The sequence below is a fragment of the Centruroides vittatus genome, unplaced genomic scaffold (assembly GCF_030686945.1).
Source record: "Centruroides vittatus isolate TY-2023 unplaced genomic scaffold, ASM3068694v2 contig_371, whole genome shotgun sequence".
NCBI classification, from domain to species: Eukaryota; Metazoa; Arthropoda; class Arachnida; order Scorpiones; family Buthidae; genus Centruroides; species Centruroides vittatus.
In genome coordinates, this window is record NW_027122194.1 from 3,339,112 (window position 1) to 3,359,257 (window position 20,146).

The 20,146-nt window shown below is 26.9% G+C and overlaps 1 protein-coding gene across 5 annotated transcripts in view; it reads left to right on the plus strand.

The window, feature by feature from the left end:
* The window catches only part of LOC136975438 (nucleolysin TIAR-like), a 303,606-nt gene that overhangs the window by 144,611 nt on the left and 138,849 nt on the right, over nt 1-20,146 (plus strand). For all 5 annotated transcript variants that reach the window (XM_067270493.1, XM_067270494.1, XM_067270497.1 and 2 more), the window contains one exon: nt 5,436-5,531. In XM_067270493.1, coding sequence (XP_067126594.1) covers nt 5,436-5,531 — 96 coding nt within the window. The remainder of the gene's footprint in view (nt 1-5,435; nt 5,532-20,146) is intronic.

A 20,146-nucleotide genomic window follows, 5' to 3' on the forward strand; every position in this document is an offset into this window, starting at 1 on the left:
TATTAATAAAAATTTTAAAAAATTCACATTACATAGCATTTATTTACTGTAATAGCATTTTATCAGTAATACTGATATTGCAAATTTGAATATACATTCTATAATATATGTCTTGTAATTTAATAAGTCTTGTGGATTACCATATGAAATAGTTGTAATGGTTGTATCGAAAAGTTGATTATAATGCTTGTTCCAATTTAAATTAGATAATCAAACTATTTGTAAATGTAGCAAATATTATGTTTAAAATATTGTGAACAAATTCATGTCATAATAAATTCATTGTTGCCATCAAACATTTGTTAATTATTTATTACATTTCGATATGAAATTAACAGTAATGTGATTAAGTAATCATTTCTATACTATAAAGAATTTTTAAAGCATTTAAGTAAATTGATATTTTGTTCATCTAATTTTTAAGTTTTTAAACAATAGTTAATAAATTTAGGTCAAATAATATAAATTATTAAACAAGTCTTTGCTTCTATAACGAAAGTTTAAAGATTTGACTTTTGGTTTGTTTTGGATTTAGGCTTTTTCATTGATTCATTATAATTTAACTATTCAAGTAATACATATATAATTATGACAATGTTATGTTTGTGCAAAGCTTGAAAATCATCTACAGTTGACAGTTTAAATATTATTAAATATTTTTATATATTATAATGTTTCATTACAAATCTAAATAATTATAAAAAATAATGTGGATATATTTTAGAATTTTGTTCTTGCTATGAATCTACTTTCAAGTTCTTTTAAAGAAATAAAAATTAAATTATTTTAGTACTTCTTTTAATTAAAAATTTTATTGATTCATAACTTTTGAATTTTGTCATTTGATTTCTTTAATATATACTTTTTATATACCAGAATATACATTTTTAATTATGTTGGTTGATTGTGTGTTTGAGTGGTTTTAAGTTATTAATTTATTTTCATGCTTCAGACAGTTTACTTCATGATTTTATGTCTAATGTGATTGATAGATTAAATTTACTTTTTTCATATTTTATCTAAAGTTTATTAAACTTTAGAATGTTAACTTTGTATAAATTATCTTATGAAAGGCTAATATTCCGAGGTTATTTAAAGAATCAAAAAAATATCATACTATTAAGAATATACTCCAACATTCTAATTGTTTTAGAAGCTTGAATTTATTTAATATTTAAAGTTAATTTAATTATTGTTTAAACACTCAATTTATTTCTTTATCTAAATCTAATCTTATATATCTAAATCCTTATTGATCTTGATATGATTTATTATTCAAAGTAAGATTAGTTATGAATTCAAAACTTTGTTTTCTGTAATTGTATTTTTGCTTAATTTACCATTATTCAAATAGCTTTATCTTATAAATTAGAAATTTGATAAACTAAATAATTCAATGCTAAATTATGGTAATTTTATATGAGGATTGTAAGCTTCTCCATGATTATTCTGATTGAATTAGAAAAAATGAAAGAAAAAGGTCTTTTAAGATTCAAATTTTTAAAAGGTACATATATACAGCATGTACAGTTTTTAAATATTTGTTACTTGTATTGAATTATTTTAATACTGGCTTATATTTATAACAACAATTTTTAAAAAGTAACATAAATTCTTTTTATTTCAAACTTAGACAGCTTGAATTGTAATGAAAATGAATTTTTATTTATTTATTATTAGATTTATAGTTTTGTTATAAATGAGTTAATTTTATAATGAAAATCATGAAGTTAAACTCATACTTTTTATTTATTATATACATATAATTTTTAAAAGTTTTATAGAATATTCAGTTTGTTATAAATTTATTGATCAGTTATATATATAATATATGAAATCATTTTTAAAGTAAAATATCTCATTAATCTTTAATATAGAGAGTATTATGATATAATGTCCTTTCATTACAGATTAGAATCTGCATAAGCTTTTAATATGTTTCGTTTATATATTTTTAACTTTATAAAAACGATTTAAATTACCTTTGTACATATTTTAGCTCAATGTATAATTGTATAAATCAATTTTAATGAATTTTCAAAAATAAGAAAATAAATTGTTAATAATAGTCAGTTTATCAATTATTTCATTAAAGACATCAAATATAAAATAATTACTTGGTTATTAATAAGTTTTGATTTTTTTAATAATTTGTTAAATAATATTAATTATTACAAATATACATTTATTGTTGTCATGAATATTGTTTGATTCTAGTAGTAATACCAATTTTGAAAAAACTAAACTTATTTTATGATATGTAATTTAATATTATTTGTATTTAATGAAAATAAATTCAAAGATTAATTTAGTTATAAAATCTGTAATTAAATTGTTTAATGCTAAGTTGCTTCTTTAACTTTAAAAGAAATTAAGAAATATCCACATTTTATTTTAAATTGATTAAACAATTGTTTCTAGTATTAAATTTTTCTGCAAGCATTTGAACCTGATTGTCTTCATTTCTAAAAAAGTAGTTCATGTATTGTCGATTATAGAAAGTTCTTATATCTTAATACTTGAAACAATGTCAAATAAGATTACTAATTTTACTGTCTTTAGTGCAGGCCTTCATTCATTTATTAGACTATTTAAATTTTGAATATAATGATTGTATTGAGTATAAACATCATTGACATTAGAAATTGATTTTATAAAGTAAGTGACTATATAACATTTGAGTAATTTATGTATATGTAAATAAACTTACTTTATTTTTATTGGTTAACTGAAATCAGCATTGAAGCATTTTGATATTATACTCTGAAAACAGTTGTTGTAAACAAACAAATCCAAATATTAGTAATACGAATTTTCATAATATTTATTAATTAAGCAAAGTTTGTCATCAGCTTTAAATTTGATGACAATTATATTGATATATAATCATAATAGTCATTCTTTGATATATATAAGTTTATGTAAAAGTGGGTTGCACTTGTTCAAAACAATCTTTAAATGGATAAATTACTATAAAGAGTAAACTGTTGATGATTAAAGTGAAAAGAAAATAGATGTTAGATATGCAATGTTTATTAGTTCTACAGATGAAATAATAAAATCATTTTGATAAAAATAACATTTGCAAAATTTATGGAGAAAGGATGGAGAAAGGAATTGTATTTATGTCACAAAGCACCTGTTGTAAATGGTTTACAGGCAGAGGAACTTTGACATAAATGATAAGCCATGAGTAGGACATTCAGTAAAAGTTGACGAGAAATGAATCTGAGTATTAATTGAAAAGATCAAATGCATTATTTCTTGAACTATGAAATAGCATTATATTCATAAAAGTTGTAAATGATAGATAATTTGAAAGCTGTAACAAGTGCAATGCATAGATACAATGTTTGCTCTTCAAGTAGAATTTATTATACTATATGCACACAGGCACTTCAACCATCCTGTTAGCAAGTTCTTAGTTTTGTTAAAAAGTTAAAAGTTCTTGATTTTTTATGATGAAAATTTTTTTGATATCTTGATAAAAAGGATAAAAATCCTCTGTCTAATCAAAATCTTAAAATCCAATGAAAATGACATGGAAAGTTGTCATTTGCAATGCTGAAAGCCAAAATTATATTCAGAAAGTAATGCTGTGTGTTTTATTCTTGGATTACAATGACATTCTTCATTATGAACTATATTTTAGATTGTTTTGACATAATGAAGCCATTATAGTTTACTAACATTGTACTCAAAGCTGATAAACATTTTACAAATGGTAATTGCTAAAATATGCTTAATACTGATAATATAAAAGATTTAGTTTTATCAAGATACAAAGATATTTAGTACATAATTACAAAAGTTGTATGAGCATTTTTCAGATTATATGCCCAAAATAAATGATTTTAGATGTACTGTACCTAATTGAGTTCATAAAATCTGAAAAAATAAAAATGTTTAAAGCAGTAAAAAACTAAATTGTATTTGAAGGTTTATGGAATGCAAGAGCAAATTTTATTTTTCTGTGTGTATTTTTCTGATTATTCTTTTATTGTTCTGATATTTAACTTGTGATAAAAGATGTGGTCATTGTATATGATAAATACTAGAAAAATGTGTTAAACTCATAATAATAATAATTGTATTCTTCTAAAAATGTAATGTTGAGATTAAGTAGGAATATGATAGACACATACATACATACTTATAATTACAATAATTTAAGAATAATTTTTGTTAATAGAGGAAAGAAAATATGAGAAAATTTAATATGTAGAAATCAACAGTGGTTTTCATTAAGTTCAAATTGAAATAGTTGTTAAATCTGTATGAATTAATTTGATCTGTAGATTAATGTGTAGTTTGAAAAGAATGAATTATTCATCCAAAATAAGATAGCTACATCCGAATATCTCAGTTAGTTGTTAGAAAATGCATGTTTACTTCTTACTTATTTCAGTACTCTTTACATGAGTAGTCTGGTGAAATTCAGAGCCAAAATTGCAATCTATATGCTTTGTTAGAATTACTCTGTATATTTGAATCTTAACTGATATGCTGATATTGCTTTTTATTGATCTAATTCATGCAGTTCTAAATTCATAATAAACAGTAAAAATTTGAAATAGTTTTTATATGGTAATTTTTTAAAATAAAATACAAAAGAATATTGATAAAAATTTTAGCTAAAGATTTTATACCTGTGTAAATGTTGAATGAGAAGATGTTTTGTAGAAATAATGACTATATTTTGATATTAAATGACAAGATAATGGTGAATATAATGATGACAAGAATGAGGATGCAATAAATATGTAAAGCATGAATTATTTAATTAGATTAAAAGGAATTTAATTTAGGTTAAAAAATAGTTTCTTTTGAACTAGTTTAATTATGTTGTTTTTCTACTGGATGTGTTATAAATGAAATATATAAAAAGTGTTTCAGTGTTTGTGTATTTAATGATTTAAATATAGGCTAAAAATTATACATTCTGAATTTCTTATTTATAATTGATATTTTAAAAGCATGACTATTTTAAATCTTAATATATATAGTATGATGTAGGTAATCATTTTTCTGAAATTCAGATTATATTATTTTGTTATTTCTCTTTCATTTAATGTATATATACTTTGGAAGAGTGATACTCATTTTAAACATTCTTATATGTTGTTTATTTATTATATTCTTTCTAGATTAATACAGTTTGTTAAAATGGCAGTTATGAAAAGTGATAGTACAGTAATAGTTATGTTTTTTAAAGAAAACTATATATTTTGAATCAAATGTTATAACATATTTAAAGAAGGCAAAATTTTAAAACTATAATGTAATTATTAAAACAGTTATTATGCAATTAAAAAAAGGCATACTGTAATTATTTTCCTAATCTGATTATTTTATAAGTATAAACTTAGTTTTATCAATATAAAGATAATTTTAAAGAAAATATCAAAATTAAAAATATTTGTTTCTCTTTTCAGCCTGGCAATGATCCTTATTGTTTTGTGGAATTCACAGATCATCAAGCAGCAGCTGCTGCTCTACTGGCCATGAATAAAAGACAATGTTTAGGAAAAGTAAGTAGATCCAATTTTTTATAATAATAAATTTTATCAGGCATATTAATGGTTCTAACATTAAGATTTTATAATTTTTAGAATGTTAAAAAATTCACCTAGACTTACATCTTATTTTGTACATTAAGATAATTAACTGATTTCATAATTTGATCTATATGATGTATATCTATTTAAATATCTGATAAAACAAGAAAAATTATACTTTTTTCTTCCAATATGGTATGAAAAAGTTTTTCTCTTCTGCATTTTCAAACTAATTGAAACAAGAAAAGATGGATATGTAGTAAGTGTATGATTGAGTACATTTGTGCTTTTAAAGGAAAGATATGTGAACTATTTGAAAGGAGATAGTCTGATGTAAGGCTCTCTTTTAGAAAGATAAATGAGTTCATGCAAATATTATCATGCAATTGAAACCATTAGTTTAAGAAATTTTTTATCTTTCTATGTGTCAAAAACATTTCTGAAAGAATGTTATGTTCATAATGATTTATTGATAAGGAAATTAAATAGAGGATCTGTAATACTAGATAGAATTTACATATTGAAATATATAATTTTGATATTTGTTTAACATGAAAGTGAAGTTTTCTAAAGTTTGCTTTTATATATTAACTACATATATTTCTACGTTAAAATAGAAAGAGCATAAAATGTGTGTTTTAATAAGGAAATTTAAAATTAAAATAGTAATCTTTAGATATAAATTTATTCATTTGCTTTCATGAAATTAATAGTTAATTTGTACATTGTTTATCAGTGGGAAATTTTTAATAAAGATATATAAAATTTGTATTTTTACATATATAGTAATAGATAATTAATATGTTATATTAAACTAAATCTAAAATCATCTAAAATTGCATAGTATGATCCATCATAGTTTGATAGTTAGCATGATCAAAATATATTGATTATATTTGAATGAGGTTAAAGAAATTTATGGAATATTGTCTACATTAAGTGGATATTTAAAAAAAAAAAAAATTAAAATTGTAGAAAAACATTAATATGTGTGATTAATTTCTTATAGAAAGGAAAACATAATTCTAAACTGAATTATTTTTTAAATAAATAAATAATATTTTAAAACGTGAATTAAAATTTATACTGTATTTATATAAATTGTAAAAACTTGAATTAGCAAATGGCTAAATAGGTAAAGAAAAATCTTAGATTGAACAATAGACTAATGCAAGAAAATTGAAAATAAAACAAGTTAAAGATCATAAAGTATAAATTGTATGAAACATTCAAAATATATGTTTTTTTTTTCTTTTTAATCATTATTGGTTTAATCATGATCTTCATAATTTTTAATATTAACTACTTAATTATGATATTTTACCTGTCATCTTTTAACTGGTAGTATTTTTTAAAGTTTGTAGATCAGTATCAAATTATAATTTTTATTTTGTAATAATAGGATTGCGATTTTAATAATTTTTATGTAGATTCTGTTCACTAGAATATATTATCATCATTACATTAAATTAATTTTCAGTTTAACATTTATAATCAGTATAGATATGGAAAAATTTTTCATTTAATAGATTGTTAAATTTTAAAAATTTTGTAGTTGTTAATTAATTTAATTAACATTTTTTAAAATAAAAATGAAGCTTAAGAGAAATTATTCGACTTTTATATTAACTAAACAAACGAACATTTCATAAAGTTTAATTCATTGTGCAAATAATGTATTTACAGTTTTTATGTGTTTACATAATATACATTATGCATTTCTATAAAGTTTGTAAAAATATTTTTATGTTAAATCAAATGTAAATGTTTACATTTCATTAATAATGATTTTCATATAAAAGGAATAAATGAAATCACCTCTGGCAATTAGGGAGAATTAGCGCTTACATTATTGTAATCACAATTGGTTTGATAATGCATAGAAACCTCTGACAGTTATCATCTTAAATATCGTAAATTTTAATCTCTAAATAACAAAACAAAAGAAAAACTAGATTCTTGCCGCAAAGTTTTTTAAACTTTTTAATTACTCATATATAATGTATTCTGTGAATAATGTGAAAAGATTAACTTTATTACTGCACAGTTTGTTTTTTTTTTTTTCTCAATATTTCATAAAATAAAATATTAGGTTATTTTTGGCATTCCTTCAGTATAAATAATCTTTATTGCATATAGTGATGTATTTATTTATTTCATTCAACAAAACTTAAAAATAGTTAGTTAGAATCGCTATTTCAAAGTCTAATAAAATTCAATCTGTTTAAAATATATATTAAATTTTATTCGATCTTAATCAGTTAGAATGGATAGGATTGCAATAATTCCCTTTGACTGAAATTTTAGTATAATTCTACTCTTATTAATTATGGATAATACGTATATGTTATTCGAGTGTTCTGTTGTTTAAATAATTGGAAATGCAGTCAAACTTAACCTCGATTTAGTGCCATTATTTGTTCGCCTTTGATTAGTGCCACATTCGATTTAGTAGTAAAGTGAAATAATTTACAGTAAGAATTACATGTAATAATGTTGGTTTAGTTTGGAAGTCATATGGTTTGATGTTAACTTGTTTTAATGCAAAATCGTATACAAGGGAAAGTTTTGCATAAAGTATTTTATTTATGTTTTACAAGGACCCCGCTGTTTAGAAGGGCAAGGTTTATATCGTGGTATATTATATATATATATATAAAAGCAAAGCCTTTAGAAAAATTATAGTTTTATTTATTTATATTTTTAAAACTTAAATATTACCAAATAGTTAAAACCTCAAATTTAAAAGTTAAAAAAGCAGTTTTATCGGTAATTTCTTAAGGTGTTCGTTGTAATTCGAATAATTTAAATGATATGTTCTTCGTTGATTACAATAGACGAAGCAAATTTTATTTGCTCCGGAAATATATATATATATATATTGTTGGGCGGTGGAACTGTGCGGAAAATCATTACAAGTATGGAATATATTTTCGGCATAAAGAAGCACGTTGATGTGATGCTGCCCTCCGCATAATATTCGTTCAATGTGATGTATTTATCAATAACTTATCGTTAGTTTTGCCGACTTTGATGTCTCGAATTGGTGATTCTGGTAGTTAAGGTGGAGCAAACACGATCCGTCGATTCGTCTCGTCCTTTCTTTGATTCAAGCATGAGAAAAAAAATGCGCTTGTCATTTACCGCCAAGTTTCGTCCACTATTTTACTGTAAAGAAAAAATATGTGACATATTAAGAAAGCTGCAATACACTCAACATTATTTTTTTTACATGTATTTTTCAATATGAATAAATCGATTAGATAAAAGTTATTGAATTAAAAACCGTTATATAACAGATAGATATTCCGGATTTTTTTGTTTTTAGTTTGTTTTTGAAGTCTTTGTAAGGGAGAAAAATATTATAAAGTAATCATAAGTTATTTATCACAATAATCATTTTACTCTATTTTATGTAAATTTTAGATTCTCATTAGTCTTATAATATTCAAAAAAATTGGAGATGTTAGCGGTAGATTAATTTTATCCTTTTCTGTACTTTAATATAGCGAATTACACCGTGCAACTGACGTCAAAGAGGATATTTATTATGATGTATACATTATTTATACATTGCGTAGATTATAAAGAAAACTAAAAAGTTTCATATAGCAGTCGAAAGTGCTGTGTGCGCTTGCATGCTATTCTTTACAACGAATATGACTTTATACAGGTTCGTTTAATATAAAGAAATGTTTAAAGAATAGGATTTGTCTTAAGAATTTGGAACTGTTGATTGCAATAAGATTGGAATACAAATTTTATTACAGAAAATAGTTTTTACAGCTTTAAAAGCAGTTTTTAGTTTACCTTTCTTGTTGCAGAATATAACGCAGAGTAAATTAGACTATTGTTCATAATAAATCCATCTATGTCATGAAAACTAAATTTTTTCAGTTGAAAAGAGGAGAAAGAGCATTATATAGCAACTATTTTATACTTGTAAAATTTTAGTTTTTTTTCTCTCTCTCTAAAAATTTTTATTTAAATTTTATTTTTCAATTTCTATTAAGAGAAATTTCTGTGTGCCATTTTCATTTCAGTTTTCGTAAATAAAAATTTATCGAATATTAAATTTTGCAAACATTTTTCGAGTTTTAAATTTAGAAAAAGCCCATTTCTCTTTTGTGTAGGCGTAATATTTAAAAGTTTTTGCTAAATGATTGTCTATTAATTATTTACGTTTCTTTTAATTAAGCTAATAAATGAAAATAGGAGATTACAAATACGTTATTGTTTAAACAAGTGAGCATTGAATTGCATTTAAGCATTTTAATTGAATACATATTATAGATAAAATTACACTTATTATTCTCTAGTATTACGAATCAAAGTAACTGAGTTACAGTTTTTATTTATTATTAAATAACAGATTCCAGATTTATAATTATAAATTCTCGTCTCTTGTAGTAATGCTATTATCGTTGTTTATTTAATATAATACCGATTAATGTATTTCTTAGCTTATCTTACGATCCACTGAGTAATATTTTGTAGATAGTTTAAGAGTATCATTTATATTCTGACGTGTTGTACAATTAGAAGAAGTATGCAGAACGCAATAAACTGCAGAATTATCTTTTGCATATTGTTCAGAATTACCAGGGTTAGATCCAGATTCTATAACAGCTTCGCCCCTCCGGATCTTTAGAATTTAGATCTAACCGCAGTAAATCAGAACAAGCTTAAGAATACAAAAACACCATCTTATTGAGCCGAAAATTTCTTTAATTCAGCTAACAGTTTCATAATGACAATACACATTAAGCCTCATTTCAGAATTTAATTATATTTAGCTTATGTTCACCTTCATCATTGAAGTCAGTAGAATTCATTGTATGACCTATAGTAAAATTACTACGGAACTTCTTACGAAAGTTAACTGTTATATTTATATCTGGAATTTTTCTGCATTTCACAGATTTCTGAAAAGCATTATTAACCGTACGTTTTATGAAATTTGAACGTTATGCACGAATATATGTATTATAAAATTGAAATGCAAAGAAGATCAAATATTTGGCAATTTTGTTTTATAATAAAAAAATCTAGAATAAACTCAATAATTTATATATATATATATAGAGTCTACATATTAATATGTAGAGCTAGAAATTGCCTGCGACGTGTTAGATTCGCTATATAAAGAATCGCGTTCTAACGGTCTCTTACTGTGTTTCTATTATACGAAGTCACTCGACGATCTGTGACATTTCGGTGCCGGTTATTGAAAGACGAGTCGATGGGATGTTCCACCAAGCGTGCTTCTAGATATGTAGAAGAGGTTTAGAAACCTTAGACGAATCAAAAATTCTGGAGACAGAAGAATTTGACAAATAGCAAGAAATGGGTGAAACCGATTCATATGCAGGCCGTCAATAGAATTTGAAAGGCGCCATTAATCTCCAATTTCTTGTTCCGACTGTATAATGTTTTCATTGTTTAAGCATTGGGAGAAATGTAAATTAATTTCCTGTTCCGAATCTCATTGTGAAAGAAGTGTTTAAATTTCAAGGAAAAGTTGATAATAGTTTAAGGTAGACGAAGACAACGATGCTCTAACTTGATGGGAGCGAAGGTCGTCTAGATACTAAACAAGAAAAAAAAAATTGAAAATCCTTAAGTAGAAGGAAAAAAGAAATTCAGAGCAGAACGGTCAATAATACATTATATATATATATATATAAGAAGGATAAAGAAATTTATGTAAATAAACAAATGGCAAAAAAAAAAATGAAGAGGAATAGTTAAATTATAAATATTTGGAAATCCGATCCAAAACTATTGCTATTAAAACAGGCGTTGTTTCTCAAATGAAAATTATGATTCGGTAATTACAGTCGAAAAGCTTTTTTTAAACGTTCTTAATTATAGTAAGTGGTTTGATTCGTGTGTCAAAATTAATGTTGCTTATTAATAAAATCGTTATATGGCGGAGTCTTGATTAATTATAAACGGTATTTTGTAACAGTAGAGGGGTGCATAATTCTTCAGAGAAAACTTTTTTTATTTACTTTTCGCTCTCTTTGTCAATTGAGGATAAATAATATATGACCGCGAGACGTACGCAATTATAATCCTGCTTTATTATCTAATTATAAAATTCGGATTATTACAATGCATTTTATTGTATTAATAAAACGATTTTCTAAATTTCGTCTTCATTTAGACTGTTAAAATGGAATAAATTTTATGAATTATTCTATGATTGCTTTCTCTAATCTTTTAAATCGTAATTAATCAAAGTTAATTTTTAAAACCGATTTTCGTTTAGATTAACAACTAACAAGAATTTTTTTCCTCTCAAATCTTTTGAGTTCAGCTTTATCTTATTATTTTTTTCATTTCACTCTTATGAATTATGGATTTTTGAAATTATTTCATCCAGTCACTCACTAAAAATTATAACATTTTATTAAAATTATTCTTATTCTTATCTGCTCTCGCTTCCTATCGCTCAACCGTGATTGTCGACTCTATGACGAATTAGGCCCTAGATTAGGTAGAATTGAGGGTAGCCATGTAACTTAAAGTTAGTTAGTGCCTCGGGTAAGAAATCCGTATCATTTTATTTTAAAAAATTAAAATGAATATAACGATTTAAATTTTTCGAGCATCATATTCGTGTTTCCAAACATATTTTAGTTTTAAAATTGAATCATAACCGACGATGATAAGTGGATTATTCTGTAAAATCTTATTTAAGCATTGAACTTATTTTTATAATAAAAAATAATATAGTATAACAGCGGGCTTCTTCGGTAACAAAACGATAACATAGCAATTATTGATTTCGATATGTTATAAGAAATTTTTAATTCATCTTTTGTATTTTTATTCGGTTACGGTTCGAGTCAATGCGTATAATTTTTTCCTGTGGGTCCAGTCTGGCTTGCTAACCAGCTTGTCCGGCCCCCGTGCTAGATATCGTACCTTCTGACGATCGAATCCACCATTACAGACCAGGTCGGCAGCTATTGACAAAACCATTTCAGCATCGAACTTCACTTCCCTTTTCTTGTAAGTCAATGCTTCTCCCTCTGGCGAGGGGATGGCGATTTTTACTCCAATTGTATACCTGTTCTTTTTTTCTTTTCTCTTTGGTATCTTGTAGTCTTCTCCGCGTTCTGTTTCAGACCCGTAATCAATCGAAAAAAGAAGAAATATAATTTGTAGGAGGAATAGCTATCTATACCTTCCTTCCATAACGGATATGTTTCATCGGTTTTATTGGCTACAGCAACATTCCTTTGTATCTTTTGTCTGATTCACAGCAACACGCCGAGGCAAAGGTGAAGCGTCCTTTACAGGTACTGCCGGGAATTGCTTTTTTTTCCCCTTTCGCTATTTTACAGGGCTTAATTCTCCATTTTTCAATATTTGGATTTGGGATCGATAACTTTTCACTTTTAATGCATAATTCGGGTTTGCGTGCTTTACAAACCGCGTTTCTTCGCCGGCGAACGTTAAACTGTGTATCTAACATCCATTTCTGAATTCATTTGAGTTGACTTAATAGTTTACTTTAAGAATGGTGGATGGAAACCATCTATTGCCAGGAATTGAATGTCATTTCTCCGATTTTGTCATCTCTCCCGTTGTATATTTAATGTCGCAGCTACTTACTGTCAGACTTCGTTAGCACAATATATTTTCGTCCCCTGACTGTCGTGAATATTTGATGCCGCTACCAGCTTTACTTCGATGACTGTCTAGTCTCAGATAGAGTTAATAAACTCGTCCGGCTTGCCTTTCGTTTTTCTCCATTTCCTATAATCATTGGTTCGATAATGACTGTAGAAAAACTCCAATCCTCTTCTCTCCATATTCTATTTACGTTTTTTAATACCTAAATAGTTGTTAGAGTATTTTCAACCAGTTAATGCCAAATTTAAGATTTATATATCTGCAATAGTTTTTCTTATTTTTAAACTATCTGAAATAGATCTTTCACAAAGACTTCTCTTATATATTTTATTTTGACTGAGTTTTTTATTTTTTATTTATATTCCTGTCGTTCGCTGCTTCTGTTATTAAATTTTTTCTAAATATAATTTTTTTATTTTTTCAGTCTCTATATATAGGCCCTACATATAAATATTTACTGATTTTCATATTGTATCTGGCATTCATAAGCTATTCACATAATAAATTACAAGTTAATATTATGGATAAATTACGTTTAATACTATTAAATCATGATTTAAACGATTATCTTAAGCATAATCAATGAATGAGGCTTTTCTTACTCGAAATAATAAGCGTGATAATGCAAGTATATATAGTAAATTAACGATGTAATATTCTAGCAAATTAAGAATTAATTTTTATTGCATTTTTTTTAATTATAATGACCGGGAAGTTAATTTTTCCAAGATTGAAAGTCAACACGGAGATTTTTTCCGTTTTTCTAGTTTCTTATCTGCGTATAAAGTAAAATTTCCTTCTCTTTCATCTCAGTTAATGGCTCGTGTTAGGAAAGGTGGCTGTGCAACGAAAGCGAGTCATTTAATTTTTTTTTAATTTTTTTATTTTCATATCCAGATGCTGAAACTCCTGTTGTTCGGCTGAAATGGGGAGAGCACTTGGCATTCGAAGTATGCGTCGGTAGATGCTATCCAATGTATAGGCATCATATCGTTTAGAGAAAGAAATGAAATTTGTTCGTTGACTTGTTATTCTCGAAAGAAGATTGGGATCAAAATATCATCTCGAATACAATGGAGTTTTTGATAATATTTGCTCGCACAATCTTTCCGCTTTCTTCATTTTTTTGCATTTGATTTTAATCTTTGATTTGTTACTTGCTAAAATACGTGCAGCAATGTTGTAAAAGTGTTTTTCGTAATACTTTTAGTTAAAAAAATAAAATGATTCGAGAATAATCAGATTTAAACAATTAAAAAAAACTGCTTTATTATTTCATAATGAAGTTAGAAGATTTGAATCGTTTATATGTACCATTGTTCGATGATTCTAAATCCTTAATAGAAGTTTTTTGATTTTAGTTATGTTAAGATATCATGATTCCCAATTACTCGTTACGCTATAATTTAAAATATAATTAATATTCTGGAGTAACATCAGTTTACATTCTTTGTATAGGAAACAATGCATTCAATTTTGTTTCCTTGCGCGAAATATTTTTCTCATGTTAAGTGAATCTTTACTTAAAATTATTTACCTCATAAAATTGCTGTTTATAATTTGTTTGTATTGTGAAGTGTGTATATATTATAAGAGTCGGTGATGTAAGGATCACAGTTTGAGAGGAAGGATGATGATCCGAGAGATAAGAGGAGTGAGCATTGGTAAAAGTTTTGAGAAAAATTAGCGCAGATCGATGCTCTTAATGACAGCTTAGCACATAAATTAATAGGAGCGAAAATCCACCTTCCTATTTGAATAATGCTGCTATTATCTAATCCTTTGTACAGTTCGTCCTTAATAGTTTAAAACAGGAATTCTCGGCTGTAAACAATTACGTCACTATAATTATACCTTAGAAATTATGTTTAACGTGTCTGATAACGAGATTTTATATATCGTATAATTATTATGTTCGCTTTCAGCCCTCATATCTGTTAAGCAGAATTCTCATTAGAGAGTCGTTAGTAATTAAAATAATTTCCTGTGCTTCTCAGTTAAAGAAACTGTTTTCAAAGTAAATTCTCCGGATGAAAATTATTCCGGAAGTGAGCTTTTAATTTATACGGAAACTCGAATAATCTACAAAGTTTTGATCTACCTTCAACATTTTTTAAATCTAATTTTTATTTTAGGCCGCTTCGAAAATACTTGACTGATTCCAGTACTTTGATATTTAAGAACCAACTCGAGTCAGATCATTTCGATGCCAGATCGTTGATCATTTAGATATTGGCTGATGATTCTGTCACCATTTCGATACTTTTGATTCCTTCATTTCCGTTATCAGCTGATATAAAACTATTTTGATAATTCTTCGATATGCCAAGTTATCGAAATAATCAAAAAAAATTGTTGTATCTTAGACTTTATCAAGAATTTAAGCCACTTTTCAAATCAGCGGGATGGATCACACAATTTTTCATTTTTTTTAAAGATCCCTTTAATCACTAATGTTTGTTTTTTTCCTCCTATGCCTCACTTTCATAAAACCTCCTTTAATGTTTTATGATGTATAAAATTGTACCTTTAGGAAAATATTTCAGTTTGAAAGAAAAGAGGAAATGAAGATTCACGCTTTTTATGCATTAGTTTGGTGATGGAGTGTTTTTGTAAATTTACGATGATTGGTTTTAGGGTTATGTAACAGCTTGTTATGCCGTATATCATCGGAGAATGTGCAGAGGGAAAATACAGCGACGGCGGTACTAGTTAACCACTCGAAATTTCCTGGGTCATTCCGTCTCTCTCTTCCTTCCCCAGAAATGAATAATAAAGGAATGCAGTACGCTCTTATCTTGATTCAGAGTTTTGCCAGTGGAAGAAATGATATCTGATTTATCAAACTCAGGAAATACGTCATTTAGTTTGACTCTTCCTGTCGTAAAAAGCAGAAGCCTATTTTCTATTCCTAATCGACGAAAATATCTGTAAAAAGAATAAAGCCTTGTTCTTTCTGGGAGTGGCATAGTATATTCGCACCTGACGTCATACATGCCGGAGGAAATGGTGTTGCGTTTTTCCTCCTTTCTTTTTTCGTTTGCTTATTTTCTTCAAAAGATATAAAAACTAATTTTTTTCTATTTCGTATGTTTTGCAGAAGGATAAAAAATATCTACTGTTTATATATTAATTTTAAAATGCTTTGTAAATAAATTCGATAATTTTCAACGTATAAGAAGTTGAATTGTCTTTTCGATTTGTTTTTCTTCAGTAATTGAGAGAATTTCTTTCTCTTCCTACTTGAAGTTTTAGCTTTGGAAATAAAAATTGCTCTATTACCTTTTGAATTACTGTACTTTGTTGAAACGATTTATACATTATCTCATCCAAACTGAAAAGAAACAAGTGGATATCCCCATATTTACACTAGATCTTCATTCGTTTCTGACGGTAAGAAACTTACGTATCACATTTAATGTTTGTGTTATTTAAGTGTTCTCACATCAGTTTTAAAAAAATGATGTTAAGAACACTCAGAAAAGAAGTTTCTAAGTGTCAATTTAATATGCCCCTTTTCGATCAGTCAAGTTTTTAATCCGTTTCTACTCCGGGAGCAATCGCAATCGTGATGTTTTCCAGGTGTATATAGAAGTTTATTGAATATTCAAGTTTAGTTATTTCCACCTTATTTATGCAATTTTCATAATTTCATTAGCTAATGACCTCCTCTTAATTTACCTCAAAATGTTATAAATTGCGTAATAATAAACTGGTTAAAATCTGCAACGAGAGTGAAAACTGAACATTTGTTTATTTATTTCAGTTTTAAAAATTTATAATAATGTTTATACATATTTTTTTCTGTTTATAAATCGAAAGTTATATTTTGGTTTTCACGACATTTATTCATTTAAATAACAGATTAATAAATGGTGTATATATAAGAACTTGCAAAGGAAATCCGGAATTTTTAATTTATGCAAAATTGAAGCTAATAAGTTAAATGATACGAAATTGATGTGTGTATAATTTTAATTAAAATGCCGATTTACAAAACGTTATTTGAGTTTATAGTATCTTAACTTAGTATTAATAGCGTTAATACGTCGTGGAAATTAAATAAAAATAATTAAGACGTTTAAAAAATATACAGGCTTTGAGCAGAACAATTTGGTCGAACAATTTGAACTAAGCGATGCCTACAACAAATTGTTACTAATGAAGTTGTCCGCTGTCGAATTAGCTTTTCTGTTCTAGTAATTTATTAAATGCACAGAGATGGTATCAGCATGTAGAAAATTGTTAGCAATTTTTGTTTCTCTTGCATGAAGTAATTTTTCTAAGTGATAAGTTTCGCGTCGCCCGTCTCCAATTAAAAATCCTCTCTTCCCCCTTGGGATTTCCTGTTTTGTTTAATAACAGGAAAATGTAATCGTAAATAGCAGAAATTCTTTTTATATCGGAAAATATTTTAGCCAGAATTAATTTGTAGATCTATCGGTTACAAATGAACAAGAAAGGAGTATTTGAAGTCCGGCGGCATCTACTTTTCTTTCTCTTAATTACCGTTAAAAAAAGCAGTGTGACACATTTACTTGACCTTGTTTTTCTTCGTCGGCTTCTCTTTCTAATTGCTAACCTTCATTTTTGTCTGTCCACCTACGTAATTCGTAGAATTCTTATTTGTAATATAGTTACTTTTAGGCTCTCATTTAATTTCGTATTGCTCTTTATTTTTAATTATTTCCATCCCTGAGTGAAATTCAAATGAGATATTTTTCAATCTTTTTTTTGTGCTTACTGTAAACATTTTCTTCGTGTTAGAAGACGAGATTTCTGAAGCGTCTTTATCTTCATTTTCCTATATAAAATGCTAATATTTGTTTGACTTTCGAATAATATAAATCCTACATCAGAATTCAGTCGTATATAACTGTGACGCCTTTTTTTTTTTTATAAATTTCGTTATCAATCTTTGTCATCTTTATATTTTGTTGTCTTTGTTTTTTGGATTATGATTATACTAAAGATATTGTTTCATAAGTTTATAAACGTGAAAATTATTATTAATAGCGAGGTTGAGGCCGAAGTTTTAAACGCGAAAACGTGTACGTCGGACGTTCGGCGCCGCTTTCCTGTAAGCCTAGAAGTTTGATAATGGCGTTTGGAATGTCGAGCATGATTCCACTGACTTTCCAAATACCGTTGTCAAACTTCTAGGCTTACAGGAAAGCGGCGCCGAACGTCCGACGTACACGTTTTCGCGTTTAAAACTTCGGCCTCAACCTCGCTATTAATAATAATTTCTCCGAAAAAATTGGAAAGGAAAAAAAATTTGTTCTCTTGTAATAAATTAATTTTTGTTATGATGAAAATATTTATTTTCAGTATATTTTAAATAAATTTTAAGCAACGTTTGCTTTTTATTATCGATACTATTCGGGAAATTGGTGAAAATTCTAGCGGAACGTCTCCTTACGAATGTTAGTGTACATTTATTTATATCGTTCATTTTCTTACAGTCGGAAATTTGTGATCAACATGTTTATATGTTTGTTGTTTCCTCCTCAATTATATGGGCTTGCAGAAGAGAAGTCAAATCGCATATTCTTACACGGAATTAGATTCCCTTATAATCGCTGGAAGATACGGACCATAATGAGAGTAATAGAGAGCGTAGTAGCACCTGATTGTTTGATTAAAGTTGGATTGTTTTAGACAGTTTAATTCCCACTTGCTCCTATTATAACCTTTTATAATCTGTCTTCAATTTACCTCAATCATTTGCTACATCATTTTGCCAACAGCTTGCTCTGTCATTATTATGACTCGAATTTCCAATTGTCAGAATGTTGATTGCGAAGATTACATATTACCAAGACGTATGCCTATATACTGAGCAAATACCCTATTCTCTCTAATGAGGCATCAAAAATCAAGTAGGGCATTTAAAACAGTATATCCTTGCCGTACTATTTACAGTTTAATTATTCGTTATGAGCTCGATGTTGTGATTCTTGCGCGTTATGATTCGAATCTGGCCGAATAGGTCATCAAATGAGAAACACTTTATAGTAATCAGTTTCGGATGCACTTTATTGAGAATAGGTTTCTCTCACGATTGAATGGAAGAAACGTATAAAAAATAATCATATACGAATAGAAGAATTACACGAAAGACTTCTTATCATGCTTTGTTAGAAATTTAAATTTTTCAGACTGCACAGGTTCACCTCGTTCCCAGTGAATCGGATGAATTTGAATGTATCGGAATTTTGGTGGCAGTAAATGTGGCGTCATTACAGCTGCTCACTTGCATAAGGGAAATGTTCTACATCACAATCCAATAAAGAGAGCGCCGATCACTAAACGCTGATCCCTCGCAGGTACTAATGAAAGTTGAGGATGGATAAGATTAATGGAAAATCTTTAACGTGATTACTTTCTCGATGGCCGATCGGCAAATGATGAGAACTGGATATTATCTGCGCTGCTTACTGCTTTTCCTCTCCTTTTTTTCCGCCTCTTTTCTCTCTTTCTACTTCCCCAAAAGGGTCTTTTGTTCTTTTGTTTCCCCTCGAATGTCCGATCATTTGCGGATCAAAAAGGGGGAAAAATAAGAGTTTAGAGATGAATCTTGTTTAATAATTATTTGAGAAATAGTTTCTTCTTTAGTAATTTAATCAATTGGAAACGTTCTTATTCTTTCCTGGGACTAGAATTCTGGTAATATCACTTTTTATAATTGAACAAAGATTTTTTTTTTCATTTATTTATTGTTGTTTTAGTTGTAGGGCCATTGTAGACGTATTCAAATTTTACAGCTTAGAGAAATTAATCTAAAGCTAGGTAAGGTATTATATCTTTAATTAGTAATTATTTATGTAAATTAGTAAATTTGCAAATTGTAAAAGAAGTTAAAAAGAGAAGAATTTAAAAACGCCCCGTTTTATACATTTGCCTCATAATTTTCTTTTCTCTCTATGGGTATTGATTCT